The 17,928-nt window shown below is 25.7% G+C and overlaps 1 protein-coding gene across 5 annotated transcripts in view; it reads left to right on the plus strand.

The window, feature by feature from the left end:
• The window catches only part of Fas3 (fasciclin 3), a 171,742-nt gene that overhangs the window by 152,603 nt on the left and 1,211 nt on the right, over window positions 1-17,928 (plus strand). For 2 of the 5 annotated variants that reach the window (XM_074241400.1, XM_074241399.1), the window contains 9 exons: window positions 5,135-5,455; window positions 5,525-5,662; window positions 5,758-5,946; window positions 6,237-6,421; window positions 6,844-6,985; window positions 7,865-7,978; window positions 15,394-15,424; window positions 15,715-15,792; window positions 17,012-17,183. In XM_074241400.1, the coding sequence (XP_074097501.1) occupies window positions 5,135-5,455; window positions 5,525-5,662; window positions 5,758-5,946; window positions 6,237-6,421; window positions 6,844-6,985; window positions 7,865-7,978; window positions 15,394-15,424; window positions 15,715-15,792; window positions 17,012-17,183 (1,370 nt within the window). Of the gene's footprint in view, window positions 1-5,134; window positions 5,456-5,524; window positions 5,663-5,757; window positions 5,947-6,236; window positions 6,422-6,843; window positions 6,986-7,864; window positions 7,979-10,686; window positions 12,103-15,393; window positions 15,425-15,714; window positions 15,793-17,011; window positions 17,184-17,928 lie in introns of those variants that run through there. The other 3 variants (XM_074241404.1, XM_074241403.1, XM_074241402.1) reach the window with 2 other exon arrangements.

Here is a 17,928-nt window from a genome sequence, read left to right on the forward strand (position 1 = left end):
TAGCCGCAAAGCGTCTGTTCCGCTTTACTTGAAGCCGCATTAGTATAGATCGAGCTTTCCAACTAGACGTACTTATATATTATATAAAACACACACAACGTGTATTACAAATTACATCATATATTCAAGAATTAACAATTAATTCAGTGGAATTCAATTAATTATATATATTTAACATTTGTAAGTACTAATGCACAAAATTCATCAAAGTTATGTAATAGTTTAAATGAAAAATAAAGCGAGTGTCGATGGCCAATCAAAATCCGATAAATTTCATCGCATCTCACTTAATCGTCGGCGATAATTATTTAATGAGAGTTAAAACAAACGCTCGACTACTTGTATTATAGCTCGAAGTTTAGATCATGTTAATTCATTATACAGTGGTGATTTATGCAGTATTGCAACATCGAGTTCTGGCACGATCTCGTGTTATTCAACCTTCCCCCTTGGGACACTACGGATTGCAATGAATTTTTACATCAATTCGACAAATTACGCAGGTCCCCTGTGTAATTGCGCCATTGCTGCCAGCACATTCATGAAAACATCCACCAACTCTGATATACTGCGTTAATACTTTATATTATAATAATAATAATTAAATGTTAATTAGTAATCGATGGTACAATATAAAATTATTTTTTCGCTTTTCAATCTTCACAAATTTAATAACTTTCGCTGGGATTAAATTGCAAAGTTGAATAAAAATATTGAAAGATTTTCCTGCGGTCAAAGGGTCAGATCGGGTTCTGGATTTTTTAAAAATAAAGTATCATTATATACAGATATCCGAAATACGGAGGACCAGGACGGAAGGACGCTTCATTGACTATCACTTGGTCGTTATAGCGACCAATAGTTATTCCCTGGAAAATCCATTTTACATAACTCGATTTAAACGTCATCATCGGCAGGGGAAATCGTTTACTAGAGTTTCAAGTATAAGGTATAAGGAATGTATATGTATATGTATATATTTATGAATTCATGTATGTATAAAGAAGACGGTTACGTGCCAATACAACCAAAAGGTGTTGAGAAATAACCGTTCGACGATACAAAATCTATCTTCCTCGATTACAGGGTTACTAAAATAGTTATAGACGTCGCCGCCGTTCTATAAATCTTAACTTTAATTACGTCACTCATAAAATGTAACGTAACTTTTCGAATTGAAAAAAAAAAATAATATTTTTTAGAATGTGACTTTGTTAAAAAAATTATTTTATTTGAAATCCTAATTAGTGTTTAAAATTTAATGAATATAACCAGACTTTAGTCTCTGTGTCTATATGAGAGTGATTGCAGGTTGAATATTGCAAAGCTTTATATCATAGAATTCTTTTGATCGATTATCGGATATCGGATGCAGTTATTTAATCAACATAAATACGGGACACGTTTAATTAAATCTTGATAAACGTCATTGTTGATTTTTCATTTCATTAACGGCGTATTGTCATTTCAATGCTTCGTTTATTTGATTTAGTCTACAATTGTTATGCTATTGGATTTTTATAAATAAATAGCAATTATTTTTAATTTATTTATACAAAATAAAATTTTTCCTAAGATTTAATTACTGTCTTCTGTCTTTGACTTCACTTGGTTGGATTTTAAATAGACTGGAGTAATTTAAACTTTTGTTGAATGGAGTTAATATATGTCAGGTCTAGAGCAAAAGCCGTCAGTTGAATTATGCGTCATATTGATGCATACGAATTTTCGAATAGGGATTAACAAAAACCTTGCGTAGCTGGTTAATTGAATACGAGCAAAGATATATAAATATCCACGTACATTTGTTTATTCATATATACATTCATGAATGAATGTATATTCATAGCTAGGACCGATTAGTTTGGTAGTTTATCGAGTTATGCACGGAGCGTCGAGCCAAAGCAATTTACTTGAATCATTTTAGTGAACAGAATGAGTAGATTAATCTTCCGAAAGTTTTTTCAGCCATTAACTCGTTATTTTTTTTTTTTTTTTTTTTTTTAATTATATTACTAAAATAATATTTCATCCCTATAATTTTTTTATTTCATTTATTTTTTTATGAGAGATGTGTGCAGGAGAGATTTGTGATATGTTACACAGCAAAATACTTAATCATTCTCTTTTGCTGTGTTCACCAATCATCGCGCATGCTCTCGTAGTTTTTCGCATACAAAATACGGCTGTAATGGTGAATAGAAAATACATAGGTAAAATTCAAAATAAAGTCCACGCATCAAGAAGTAAACTCGGAGAAATGATAGTGATCGTGTGATGTCAGTTTTATCGAAAAATTCGATTTACCAGAAAATGGTATATTTGTGAGTCAACGATATTCGTTGAGTAGATAGAAAAATAACAGCGCGAGTTTCGTGGCTAGATTATGACGAATTGAGGTGAAAAATGGTGACACAGATTTTTGCTTGCTGAAATTTTATACAAGTATAATAAAAATTACTGTAAAATCAATTTCTATTTTATTTGAAAATAATAATACTGAACTGGTAATATTTTTTTTTTTTTTTGTTCAATTAATCTCAGAGAATAAAATACAAACACAATAACTCTGATCTCAGTTGCCTTTCGGCGTTACTCGTGGAAGCTGATAAGATTAAAATTTGCTCATCTGTACGAGCTAAGATTGAAACCAAATAAAGTATAAGATCGATGAAAGAAAATACTAAGCCGAGAAATATAAACAGAGTAGTCCGTACCGTCTATTTATATACAATACATACAATATGACTTTACTTTATTTGTTTTTCAATCTATTCATTACTCAATACAATTCAGTCTACCTGCTGTTATTTTTATAGAAAATTCAATTATTTTTATTGTATCAGTTATCGTTAGTATGAATTGAATTATATTGCCAAAATTAAAAGGAATGTTGGGCTGAATTATAATTTCTGGTAAAATCTGAGAAAGTAAATGAGCCCGAAATATTGTGCTGTATCAATTTTAAAAGTAAATAGCAGATAAATTTTATCAGACAGAAACACGACTGTAGATTCATTACAATTCACAGAGTGAACAATAAATTATGTAAATTGTAGTACACAGCCTATCGTTATTTTTCACGTTTTATCTCGCAGCAAACGTTCTGAATAGCTGACTAACTGCCGCAGCAAACTAACAATTGCTAACTTTCACCGACTATTTGCTCTGGAATAATAATTCCTACTGACCACGGTCCGAGTGTGATGGAGTTTCGATATAGCAAATTTACCTAGCTTACAATTTCTCGTTTACTTCAAAAGCTTCCCCAGTACAATAAACCAATTATCGATGAATATATACATAACTAAAACCCTACCTATAACCTCATTTATGAATCATAAATTACATTTATATCTCGGGTCCCGTTTTATTCAATGTACACGCTCTTTTATTTTTCACACTATTTTTAAATTGAATTATACCTTATTTTTACTAACTAACCCTTTTATTAAAATTTTATGTCACAAAAATCTATATTTTATATATTAATACCGCAAATTTATTAGATAATACATTTTTAAAAGGTTCACTTATTAAATCACGAGATAAATGGATTGAATACGTATTTTTTATTAAAAAATTTCAATTTAATTTAGAATATTAACTTTTAATAATTCAGAGAATCGAATAATTGAAGTGTTGCCAATAAATAGTAGCTATAAATCTTCTACGCGTTAAGTTAGGATTTGATTTTCGCGTCGGTTCGATATTTAATAGACACAAGAACTTTTTTTTATTTTAAGTAATTCAATATTTTTAATGGATATAATTGAACCTCAACATTTTTCTGTAATTTGTTGGTTGAAAAAAAAAAAAATAATAATAATTGAGTTCAATAATAGTTTTTAAAATAATAAAAAATTCTGAAAAAAATTTATTGCATGTTTTTTATATTTTTAAATGTTAAAAAAAAAAAAAAAACCCCACTTTTTAATTTAATAAACGCGATTTTCAACACTCGGAAATTAAAATTGATAAAGATGAAAAACTTTGAAATATCTCCAGTAGAAATAGATTCTTGTTGAAAAAGAAAAAAAAAAATTAAGTACATTGAATGCAATAAGTGCAAGTAGAGTAATTCATAAAATAACAAATAAAACCACTATAACACTGTTATAACTTAACACGAAAACTTGAACGAGAGTTTTTATGTCGAAACTTTTGTTCATTTACAATCGCGGCGTAAAGCCATGGCCCCTTTAGTTCACGATGGGTGGGTGTGTTCCCTGTCTCGGGATGAGGAGGCTCTTGCGCCGCTCGATGTACCTTTCCTTGTTATCCATTTTGCGGGACTACGGGAGCTCTTACATACACTTATGAACAATTCTCATACTATAACTCGTACTGCGAGTACAACTACAACTACAAGTAATTATTCAACGTAGTACGGCAGTTGTTACAAGTTTCGGTGGAAATGCAAAACTGTACTGGCAATCTAAAATCTAGATGCTTGTGCATTTTCTCCCGCTCTGCTCATTTATTCGTTCCTTAAACTATTCAAGCAAAGCTCTCGCGCTATTTTATATATAAATACAAATGTACATTATCCCATACTCCTCTACACAAACATTCCATTTCCGTACACTTAAATTCTCTTGTCGACTGTATAGATACAAAAGTAACAACGCAACAACGAGCCACTTGCTGTTGTTATGATGAATGAAAGTGCACATCTTGCTAAGAGTATTTCTAACGATCTCCCTTTCCGTGCAATACACTTATATATATATATATATATATATATATATATATAAATTCATATACTTTATTTTCTCTCGTGATGGCACGCAAGCTATTCAGCTGGATAGAAGAGATCTAGAAGAGGAAGCTCCTGAGCTTTAATAACCTTCTACCATCCTTGTCCTTACACAACTTACCTCTCGTAAATCCTTCGTCTAGTCACTCGCGTCTTTGCTTCTATTCACTTATAAAAACATTACATCATTTCTGTTTTCATTCTGCTACTTAAGTAACTTCACTATCTATTATTTCATCAACGAATCAACTTTCATTATTTCCTTCATGCTCATTTTTACGAAATTTATTTACAATCATAATTTATTAACTCAAGAAAAAAAAATTGTCAATTTTTTTTTACAATTAATAATTGAGTAAATTTTTTTTTTTTTAGCGGGACTCAGCAGCTCAGTTGACATTCAGCCTTCGGGGCAGGTTGCAGTCCGAGTAGGCGAACCCCTGAAAATCATGTGTCGAGTAGGTCTCCCTCTTATCAACTGTCGAGTTCAAATTCCCACTTTGGATAGTATGTTTTTACTTCCTAATCAGAATGCTAATGACGGAATCGAGTACTACGGCGATGGGCTACAAACTGGACAGTGCGGTGTTTACATTCACAGCGTACAAAAACAATTCGACGGTAGATTTTTGTGCGCTGTCCTCACTAACAGCAGCCGAAACGAACTCGCCAATACCGTGAATATTGTCGTTGCCAGTAAGTATAATTTTATATATTATTTTATTACAATTAAATAATAAATTATTAATAAAAATTAAATTACAGAACCGCCAAAAGCGCCTCAATTGTTGCTGAGCCCTGGAAGACTCTCTGGCCGGAACGTTTACAAAAATGGAGAAAAACTCGAAATAAGTTGCATTTCATTAGAGGGTCGTCCTGCTGCCAATATATCATTATTCCTTGGTAATTTATCAATTTTTTACTACATATTATGCGTTAAATATTTTATAATTATTATTGTAATTAAAAATAAATTTAATTATTTGAATTTTTAATAGATGATCAACCACTGGAAAGAGAGTTTGGATCAAACGTTTATGATTCCAACGGCAATGAAAATTCGCTTTCAGTTAAAAATATTTCTTACACTATCAAATCAAGTGACAACGGAAAAATGGTTCGTTGTATATCTCATCATCTGGCTTTGGACCGCCCTCAAGAATCTACTCGTCAACTTGTAGTTCACTGTAAGTGTTTATATTAATATAAAGTTTGATCAGAGATTAAATCAATTTTCTGAATTTAGAATTTTATTTAAAGTTAAATTTATAGTAAATAAAAATAGAATAATTTTTTAAAATCAATCTGATGAAGAGTTTTTTTAAATTAATTATTAAAAATCGAACTTTTAACATACAGTCGAGAGAACACATTAATTATTTTGAAAGAAAAAATTTTATTTATAACATTTATAAAACTTCAAGTAATTAGTGACTATAATATAAAATAATATTTATTCATTAATTTTTAATTAAAGACCCACCACAACCACAACCTCCTGTTGAATTATTTGGATTCGTAATTGGACGCGAAGGAACAATAAACTTGACTGTGAAAGCCTATCCACGACCACGTTTCGTCTGGAACATCAACGGTGAAAAAATAAACGCAGGAAGCCCAGACATAACCAATCGTTTGCAATCATCAAGCGCCGTCGAAGTGGTAAATTTGTTATTTCATTTATTTCCTAATTTAATTATTTTTTGGTCAATATGTATGTATATTGATTAAATTAGTAGTATGGAAAAGCCGAAAATCTAATAATCCTTTGAAGCGGACGTAGCTTTAATCTGGTATGAGGGTTGCGTGCTTGGTTGCTTTAGCAGACTAGACGCAATCGTAGAAAATCCTCTACCACGTCAAAGTACTACTTTTCCGGGAAACTCTTTAGACTTTTATTTTCATTTTTCGCGTTACTTTAATCTATTTCCATCGATTAAATTTCATTTTTTTTTTTTGAAGTTTTTCGAATTTAATTTCCTTACTTGGTTTTTATTTTTGTTGTTGGCTGTTTTTATTTATTTTTCTATTTTTTTTTCTATTTTTTTTTTTTTTTTTTTTTTTTTTTTTTTGGGAATTAATAGGCCAAGGATGAATGGAGACTTGAGCTCAAGATCGACAGTGTACAAAAGTCCGATACGGAAAAAGAATATAAATTGGAAGCACGTAATGATGAGGGAGCTGAAGAATACCGCATTTTGCTTTCAACCTCTGCTGAACCTGAAGGTAAATACAAATGTGTATTATTTTTATTTTATTTATATTTATACCTACATTTAACAATATTTTACTAGTGCCATTAAATTGTCTCGCGTGAATTTTAGTTTTTATTAAAAAATAACTACCCGAAGAAAAATTACGCTAAAAAATCCAAAAAATTTTAATCTGTTAAAATGATTGAATAATTTTGTAAAAATTGAATATTTTTTTATTTTTATCATACTAGAAAAATTGAAAAATATAAAATAGAATTTTCTACTAATTTTAATGAATATTTTCATTTTATCTTATTTTTTTTCCGTGTGATAATGAAAATAAATATTTTTTTTAACTTGATAATTTTGAAATTACTTATGGCACTAGTTGAAAAAAGAAAAAAAAAATTTGCTTTAATATAAAAATTGCTTCAACTAACAACTTTGTGAAAAAAAAGTATCACTCCGGCACGAATCACATGCTGTGTGTTAAATTGTTTACTTTTACAAAGCAATCACATAAATTATTAAATGTCTAAACTAAATGCAAATAAATTCGCCGCATGCCCACGCAGGAGCGCTCATTCACTTCTATGGTAAGCTCTCCGAACACATGCACGCACTAGGTAATAACTATTTTTAAATATAATTGTTATTACCCGTAATTATCCCGTTTTTATTTATTAATCAATATTTTTTTATTTACCATTAAAATTAAAATCTCCCATAAAATTATATACATTATCATTAAACTCATTTATAATTTTTTCAAACAAATATTTTATCACAAAATAAAAATTTTATTTTTTTGTCTCGCATGCTGTGCTAGATACTTGTGCTTAGACAAAAATTAATAGATAATCAATTAATAATATCTGTGGATAAATTAATAAATATTTGACTTTTACAGGAGTTGATTTAGATGCAGGATACATAATTGGAATCGTCGTAGGAATTTTAGTAATAATCGTACTCTCATTCTTGATCATCTTTGCACGAGCGACTGGACGCTGGTGTTTTGCTGGTGAGAATCTCATTTTATTTATTTTTTAGTTAATAACAATTAATTAATTCCATTATTTATTTGTTAACAATAATCTTAAAATTCTTACTAATAATACAGTGAAAAAATAAAATAATTCCATGCGAATTTAAACGTTTGGAAGTCAGTCTGAAATATTATTAAATCAGAATTTATTATTGAGTTGATGAAAACTGAGAAAATATAATATAATAAAATAATAAAAGCTGTAATCAAACGTATTCGTATCGCAACTGGTATCAAAAAGGAAATAAAAAATGTATCAGTTATTTTGAAAACAATTTCTTGTATGTTATGCGGCTACACCATAATAGGACAGCATGCAAGTCGGGCCAAGTAAAGAATACGGAGACACAACACCATAAATCATAAGTATCCGTACTCTAGGCATGACACTGTCCAAGGGTAAGTCATTTTCGACAAACCCTTCAAAACCGCGAACAATTCGTCATATCATTCATCTCTCAGTATATTTTTTTTTACATTCCGTGTTTTGAATATCACTTGTTTATATTTCAAAGACCCTTAGAATTACCCGGCACTTTATCAATTTTTTTTAGATACCAGTCACCCGATTCTCAAAATAACCGATGGAAAAATAAACCCGAATATATAATCTAAAAAATTAAAAAATGATAATTTAAATTTTTATTTTTTAATTGAAAAATTTCAATTCAATAAAAGTAATTTAATGCAAAATTTTTAAAATAAAACTGTTACTCTAATTAATCATATTAAAAAATTTTTAACTGTGGTTCACAAGCGCGATACAAACTAATTTACGTCTCAACGTTTTTCTTTTAATTCTAACTATGAATAAATTTGAAAATATTATACTTTATGCAAACCTTATAAAGAGATTTTGTCATTTTAATTAACTGATTAATTTACTGCCATTAAATATAATGAATTACATTAAATTTCGGCTATTAAAATTTTTGTGGTGATGAAAAAATTTCAACGGACAGAGAATTGGCATATTCCAAACATTAAAAATATTTTTCATTCGGTTTAATTAAGAAGACTGTTTTTGGAAAGAATAATGCAAATCTCTTTTAATCTCTAAAATTCAAATTAGTAGTATGAATTCATGAATATGCATTATTTATAATAAAATTTTTCATTAGTCTGCTTCAAGAGAGATTTTGTACGCTAAATTACTAAGATAATACTAACCTTGAGCTTTGACTTTCAGTTGAATCAAAAATATTTTTAAATAATTTACAATAAAAAATAAAATAATTGTAATTGTAATTAAAAATAAGAACCATAAAATTTTTCCAAAGATTATTTTGATTAATTATTCTTCTTAATCACTTAAAGTAGTGAATTCATGTCCGAAAATCAATTTGAACAGTAATTGCATGGACCTTTCCAACGAGAAGCCCCACATAATTAAATTCAACGAAAATCCATCCTCATAACAAACTACATCACTTTATAATATTAAATATGGATTTTACAACAAAGTAAAAATATACAAAAATCGCATGCATCAAGCGCAGCAGCTTAAACCATAAAAAAAAAAAAAAAAAAAAAAAAAAACATACACTCAATTACAATAGAAGCTTTTGTAGAAATGAAATTAAATATGTCCATAGAGAATTATACCTAATTATTTTTTTAACGTATTATTAATTGTTGTAACAAGCAACCACTAATTATCAACGAAGGCAAGTGTGATTATTTTAGATTTTTTATTATTATTATTTATCTTTTGAATTTTTTCTGTAATGCTCATAGAAAACTTATCAATCATTTCAACCCCAGCATGGTATAGTTTATTTTTTCAGTGATTCATCATCGTTAATTAATTAATACCACTGCCGCTTGATCCCTTATTCATACATACCGAGGATCATACATATGAATCGCAATATATTTATGTTCATAATGAAATATATAAAGAAATTGGAACAATTTTTTTTAATTGCACAAAATCATCAAAAACTGATCTTTCATTCACATTCAATAATTAATAAAATATTCGCATGCATTAGATCTGCACAATTATATTTAAATAGTATTTACACGATAGTTGATGTATATAAATGTAAGACTATTTAGAAAAACAATTTTTTTTTGCTTGTATCGAAAATAATTTGTTTTTAATGTAAAAAAATTATCTTTAAGGTAGAATCATTTATTTTTTAATTATTGGAATTTTTTTACATAAAATTTTTGTTAAAACTGATGAAAAATTAGTTTTGTAAAATTTTAGGCTTTACAAAATTGTTCGTATGAATTTTTTTATTAAAATAATGCGTTTAAAAATTATAATGAATTAAAAGTCATATTTATATTTATTTATTTTATAATTTATAAATTTTATATAATTTTTAAATGTCCTAATTTTATAAATAAAAAAAGAACAATTTTGTAGAGCATAATATTTGGTATAAAAATTTATACGTCATTTTTGGAAGTATTTTTTTACATAAAAAATTTAATTACACTTGGTATAAAAGTGAAATAATTAAATGTACTCAAAAAGTCTTAAATATATATTAAAATATAATAAATAAAAATAATCATACAATGAAAATAAAAATAAAAAACAAATATCATCATGAAAATAAATTTTAATTGAAAAATGATTGTACTTGTAAAATATATAAATTGATTTAGTAATAATTAATATAAATTCACACAAAATTGCCTTGACCGATGATTGGCGTTGCTTGTTACAGCGAGACGACGTGGTGATGAAGAAGCTGCGGGTAACGCTGGAGCCGGAAGTGAAGCACACATAACACCTGGTGACGACGAGGACGACGAGCACAACGATCAGCATATTATCGACGAAAAAACACCTCATGGTGGTCAGGAGAACCCCATTCACGCGAGCACCGAGTACGTTAATGGACGCACCGAGATTAAGGACATCAAAAGAAAGGACGAAAAAACAGACACACCAGTATAAACAAATAATTAATTAGTACGTGCTGATAAACCGCACTCGTTATCGTCGCTCGATAAATTATTATAAAATTTATAATTTATATAATAAATAATATCAACGACAAAGTGCGCCACTTTCGATTCTGCTGTACTGGATTTAATCCATTTTTAGATTAAGAATTGTAACTTATAACTAAGACGTCATTCTCCTGCATTTTTTAATAAGAGTAAATTATTTAATTAATAAATTATATTATATATGAAGTAAATTAATAAATAAATAAATATTATAATAATAATAATATTAATAGTTAATGTTAATAATAATAATAATAATAAATAATAAGTGTATGCGCGAGAATGACGTTTTATTTGATACCGATCGCGACGATCTCTTTGTGATTTATTATTATAAAGAGGCTTTACAAGTAACCAGCCGCCTGGATTACTAATTATTATTAATTATAAACATTTTTCTGAATTAATATTTTGTCAAGATTTTATTGAAGAACAGATCTAATGTTAATTAATCGCTATAGACTGATTGTATTGAGGCAGCTGTTTTTTTTTTTTTTTTTTTTTTTTTTTTTTTTTTTTTTTTTTTTTTGTAAATGTGTTCGGTAAAGAGATCGATCAGCGCGATTATTAAAATTAATATTTTTTTTTCTTTTTCATACATTAATTTAATATTATTATATGTAACTAGATGTAGTTAATAATTATAATTTAATTCTTAAAGCCAATCGGCATATTCCGAGCCTCAGTAATTTAATACCAAGAGATACATTTTATTTTGAGATAATTAAAATTTTTAGTTCTTTTTTTCTTGTAGTAATTGATATAATATTAATATTACTATTAAGTATTAATTATTTATGTATTTTTTGATAATATTCTTGGTAATTATATTTAAGAGATAGACGATCTTTGCTTGAAATTATTGAATCTCTAACGTAACGTTTGAAAAAAAAAAAAAAAAAAAAATCATAGTAATTTTTGTTTATTTTTTATTACTGGTAAAACGAGCATTTTTATAAAGACAATGTAATTTATGTTGAATGTGTGAAGATTGTGTGATGAAGTAAATTTTTTACTCATATTTTAGAGAAATCTATAGACAAAAGTTTAATTACTTGCGAATGACTGATTTTGATTTTGTAAAGTCATTCTTTGAATAAATGAATAATTGGGTTTTTTTTTTTTTTTTTTTTTTTTTTTTTTTTTTTTTTTTATATATAAATATAAAAACGTTACGTGCACAGTATTTATAAAGCTGAAAGAAACATAACAAAAGTATTGATATTTGATATTTTTTGTTAATATAATTAACAAGACATTCCATAATTATTGTATTGTAATAATTAATCATTTTTTTTTTCTATTGTAATTTTGATGCCTATTGATTACTATTAATAATTTCTATTGTCATTTATTATTATTACCTTTGATAAAATAATTATTAACGATTAAATAACTGCCGTTTTGTACGTTGTAAATGAAAATATGAAATTTATTTAAATAAAGTAAAAGTAATTATTAAATATAAAACTTTGATAAATAATTTATCAACTGGTGAATTTATAATGAAAGCTTAATTTTTAAATAAATCAAATCGAAATAAAAAATATAAAGTGTAATAAAGAATTTCATAAAAATAAATCGAAAAGTTAATAATTAATTTGTTTTTTAAATAATTCGAATCATTTTTTAGTTGTTTCATTTAAAAATTAATTAAAAAATTTTCAAAACATTAAAAAAAATATAAATTGTTAATTTATCGATTAAATCAATATAAAATTATTTATTACACAGTAGTAGTTTTAAATTAATCAGATTAAGTGGACAATAATCTTCTTTGTACTTTTGTAATGTCATTTATCTGCTCAATTGAACGATGAAAATTTTATTTCATTTAAATAAAACGTTTAAATGTAAATTAGAATTTTTTTACAGTTTAAATTTGTCAGATGTTGCAGAATTAACATTAATTTGGAGTAAAATTTTTCAATTACAATTACTATTATACTGAAAACAGCAAAGACTTGACAGATTCTTTTTACGGCATCGATTCTCCAGGCGCCTCACTACTAAGCACGAGCCCAATAAAATTTGAGCGACAGTATTTAATTCCGTTGGGAAAACGATCTCATGCTAAGAAACAAAGTTTATTATTTGTTCAAAGGATCTGTCTGTCAATTTTTTTATCTACATATATATTGTATATAAATATTAAATATATATAAATATATATAAATGAATGAATAAATAAATAAATACTATAAATATTATAAATACTGTGGTACGAAACCGAAGTAATAGTGATAATTGATATAAATATGATTATATGTGTCAACGGCAGTCGGTTTGCAATTAATCAATTATTCAATGAATAATTAAATGAAGAAACAATTATTATTATTATTAGTATTATTATTTTTTTTTTATTTATTATTTGATGAATTGAGTATTTGCATTTCAATTGCCCGAAGACATGACGTTATTCATATTTAAAAATAAATATTAAACATTAATTAAATACTGACGAATTAAAAAAATTTATTAGAACTGTTGGTTGCGTACTACGATATCTATATAGAAAATATGAGTAAGTAAAGATTGAAGATTTAAATAATTTTAATTATAACTATAATAAATTAATTAATTAATAACATAAATTTTAGATGTTTTCAATTGACGTATTTAAATAAAATAAAATAAATTAAAATAATAAATAATAATCATTCGTGATCACTATAATTATAAAAATAATAAATCAACAATTATTTAAGCTCTGGAAAATAATTAAAAATGATTTTAACTTATGAGTGATTAAAGATCAAGAGCATCGTGGTTTAAATTTTGGTACAAAAAATTCAAATTGAAATTTTAAAATTTTAACATTCTTTAAAAATAGTACAGGTCAATTAATCACTGCCAAAGGAAATTTTAATGCTCTCCTGTATTTAAACCTTATCACTCAAAAACATTGATAATTATTTATTCCATACATTTTATAATTAAAAGTAAATATATTCGTTGGAGTGAATATATTATAAATTATATAAAAAAAAAAAAAAAAAAAAATAAATAAATAAATAAAATAAAATAAAATATTACAAATATATTAACATATATGTAATGAATATTGTAAACTCGGGTAATTTTCAATTAGATATTAACGTTAATGTATTGAATGTACAAAAATTAATTATCGTACATGACCATTTATTTTTCGTGTTTAATTATTATTAAAATTTGCGAAGTTAAAGAGACTTTTACTTAAATTAAATCATTTAATTAATATTACAATATAATTAATTAATATTAATTATATTTTTACTTATATTTTGAATGTTCGCATTAATAATTATTATTTATAATGCAAATATTAAAATAAATAATTTTATTAATTTTAAAACAATGGGGAGAGTAACTCGCTTTAATAAAATTGATTAATTAAAAATGAAAATAAAGATTGTAGAAACTCGTACTCAATGGATACCGTATTATTGAAAGAAGATAAATAAATATATATATAAATAAATGAATAAATTAAAAAAAATTAAAATAAAAAGCATGATCGTTGGCCATACAATGGAGTATACATATTTATCATAAATAAGTTTTAATAATGTAATTCACTTCATAAAGTACCGTTTAATTAAAAATTCATTTTCACAGCATTATTTCATTAGTTAATAACTGTAATATGGTTTAACGAAAGTTACTGAAGCGTAAATTTATTACTGACCATAATTATCAGTAAATTAATTACAGATTAATTCTACTTTACGGTTTTGTTATTACAATGTATTTATAATTACATTAATTTACAGGCACATGTTTTCGATAATATATTAATATTGAAGTTATTAACTATGAAGAAAAAAATTAACAAATTAACGAATATTTGAAAAGATTAAATTTTTAAAAATTGTTGGGTTGGATTATTGAAATGTTTAAACTAAAATGGCATTTTTTGTATCAGTAATTATAGATACAATGCAATAGGCAGAAAAAAAACTAACCGAATAAATTGAATCAATAATTGTAATGTTTCAAATGGAAATTATTATAAATATATATATAAAAAATCATAAAGAAATCAATTATTAAAATTATAGTGTAATAAGTTATAAATTTAACTCATTGCTATTACGATATTATTATTATAATTATTATAAAAATAAGTATATGATTTTTTGAAATAAAATAAAAGAAAACGAATACATTTGTTTTTTTAATATTTAAAAAAAACCCTTTTTTGTTTAAAGACTGACATTCCAAACGATTCAAAAAAATTTTTTTTATTTTTTAAAATTTAATAATTTTACTGTATATTTTTCGTTTGATTTTAACTGTACTTTTAGTTACTTTTATCTATGAGGGATTCCCAAGAAATTTGGCGCGCTTTTAGAATTAATTCAAATTTAAAATTGAGCAATTTTTAATTTATCCAAAATTAATAAATTAATAGCACAAAATATTATTTTTAGGTGGTTTGACAACGAGGAATATTGGCGAATCGTGAGTATTGGATTCTTCGCTTTAAAAAAAAAAAAAAAAAAAAAAAAAAAAAAAAATTATTATTTTTATTAATTAAAAATTTATTTTGAACTCAAAAATTTTGTCACTAATAAAAAATAGCACTGATATTAATACTTAGAGTAAACGCTTGATATACTGAAGAAATGAATAAATAAATCGCTTTGACCACAATACCGACTAACGTAATTATAAAAAAAAAATTGCCAGACCATGCATCGGCTAGAATTATTTAGACAACTTGTAGAGTTTAGATTTGCACACGTTTTCAGAGATATAGCTGATCCAGCAGCGAGTATTAGACTCCTTCGCTTCTACAAACCAAAAACCGACGACAATACCGGGCACAGGCAAGAATTTTTTATTTTATCCCGTGCCGCAGATTTACCTTCCACTTCCGGCTTATTAAATTTATGATATAATAATAATACATGATTAAAAATTTCGTTACGCTTGTTCCATCAAAATGGATTAAACCTTGGCTAAAGCTAATGCTATGCTTTTTAAGCTTTACAGTATCCCGAATAGCAAATTATTAATTTTGCTTTGGTGTACCTATTCGTCGCTCATTTGTTATCGTATAAATTATTCATTTCACTTCGGTTAAATTAATTAGATTAATTATTGCTGTGCTTTTAAATGGTTGTGATGATTACATCATTTAAAATGGGTAAAAAATTTTCCTAAGGTCTTACAATCAATCGTTAAAATATTCGCTCACTTTTTATTAATTTTTATATTAATTATTTCAATTAAAATTGAAATAAAATTATTTTTTTTGTAATAAAATGAAAAAAAAAATTTTAAACTAAAATTTAAAACAAATTTGAAATAAAAATAAGTTCCAATTTTTTTTTTTTTTTAATTTATTCGGCCACTTTTTAATATTATTTATTTTATTTCAATTTAAAAAATAAACTAATTAAATTAAACATAAAAAAAAAATTTATTTCGATTGACTGTAACAAAATTAATAATAAATTAAAATAGCAACCTCTAATCAATCAATTAAAAATTAATTACAATAAAATCAATTACTTTGTAATTGAAATGACAAGACAGTTTTAATGACACGCATCATCTCGTATTAATTACTAATTTTTTTCAGTGTAAATTATATTAAAAAAAAAAAAAAAAAAAACAATATATAAAAAAAAAAAAGGTCTGTATAATAATAAATAACCGTCTAATTTTACATAAATAAATTACCCTCATTGTAATATATATAACATTACCGCGACGATAATTATAATTTTGATAGGTACATAGGACTAAAAAAATAAATGAATTCTTTAACAAAAAATATCGATCGCATAATTTCCAACTCTGTAATTAGTACTATCGCCGTCTCAAAGAACTTATTTTAATTAACATCGCAGTTACAAAAAATAATAATTAAAAAACATAAAAAATAGTTTATTAATTAATTTAAAAAATTAATTTAACTTGACTCCTGTCATATAAATGAAAAATGTCGTGCTTTGTGTTAAATGTTTATTGAATAGATAATTAGATTTATTAAAAAAATTAATTGGTTTATTTTTTTTTATAATTTTAAATAATATGTAGAAGCGACACTGAGAGCGCTGGACGTTACTCAAGAAGTGAAGTTGATTCTGGATCTGGGAGACCGAGGAGACCTAAAATTATGTTGACTCAACTTTTTAAACGCAATAAGGATAAAGTTTCTGGTTCTGACACCGATACGATGAAAACTGTTGTTACTGTCGACGATGAAAAGGTAATTTATTTATTTATTTTTTATTCAATTTTAATGACAAGGCAGTATAGCCAAATGGCAAAAAAAAAAAAAAATTACTTGAATCAAGTAAATAATTTTGAAGGATTTTTAAAAATATTTAATTTCCTTAGACATAAAAATCTAAGTATAAAGTAAACTACTAAAATAAAATAATTTGTAAACTAAGATTAAATTTTTGTTCGGAAAAATTCAACAGAAATAAAAATTAAATTAATTTCTTAGATAAAAATTTTAAATTAAAATCTAATCGATGAAGCTGAGAAAATTAAGGTGTAATATAGTTATAAGTTAATTATAATCCTGTGGTCGCTATGCAATTGCAATATACAGCTTAAATATTTCAAGATCCCCATCAAACTTGTACAGAATTTAAATATTAACCATCGTCTTAAACTTGGGTTGAATTTTGGCATAGCTATTAAATTATTAAACAGGGTAACGTTATTTTTTTTTAAATTACATTAAATTTAATTAATAATAAAATAACTTTTGGAAGATATAGAATAGAAGAGCGTATGATGGTAATATTAATAAAGTATTTTCAATTATCTTATCATTCCTGAGCGTTCTTAATCCATATAGATAGTTAATTAATATCTACAGCGTTATCGATTAGATCATAGTGATTTTTTACCAACTTAATAATAGCTTGGGTAATTTATGCCAATAATTGTCACAGTTAATTACTTCCGCCGTTTTATTGACAATTTAATAACAAAATTCT

Source organism: Cotesia typhae, unplaced genomic scaffold (genome assembly GCF_013202065.1).
Source record: "Cotesia typhae breed Kobodo isofemale line unplaced genomic scaffold, CoteBio_Ctyphae contig_33, whole genome shotgun sequence".
NCBI lineage: Eukaryota > Metazoa > Arthropoda > Insecta > Hymenoptera > Braconidae > Cotesia > Cotesia typhae.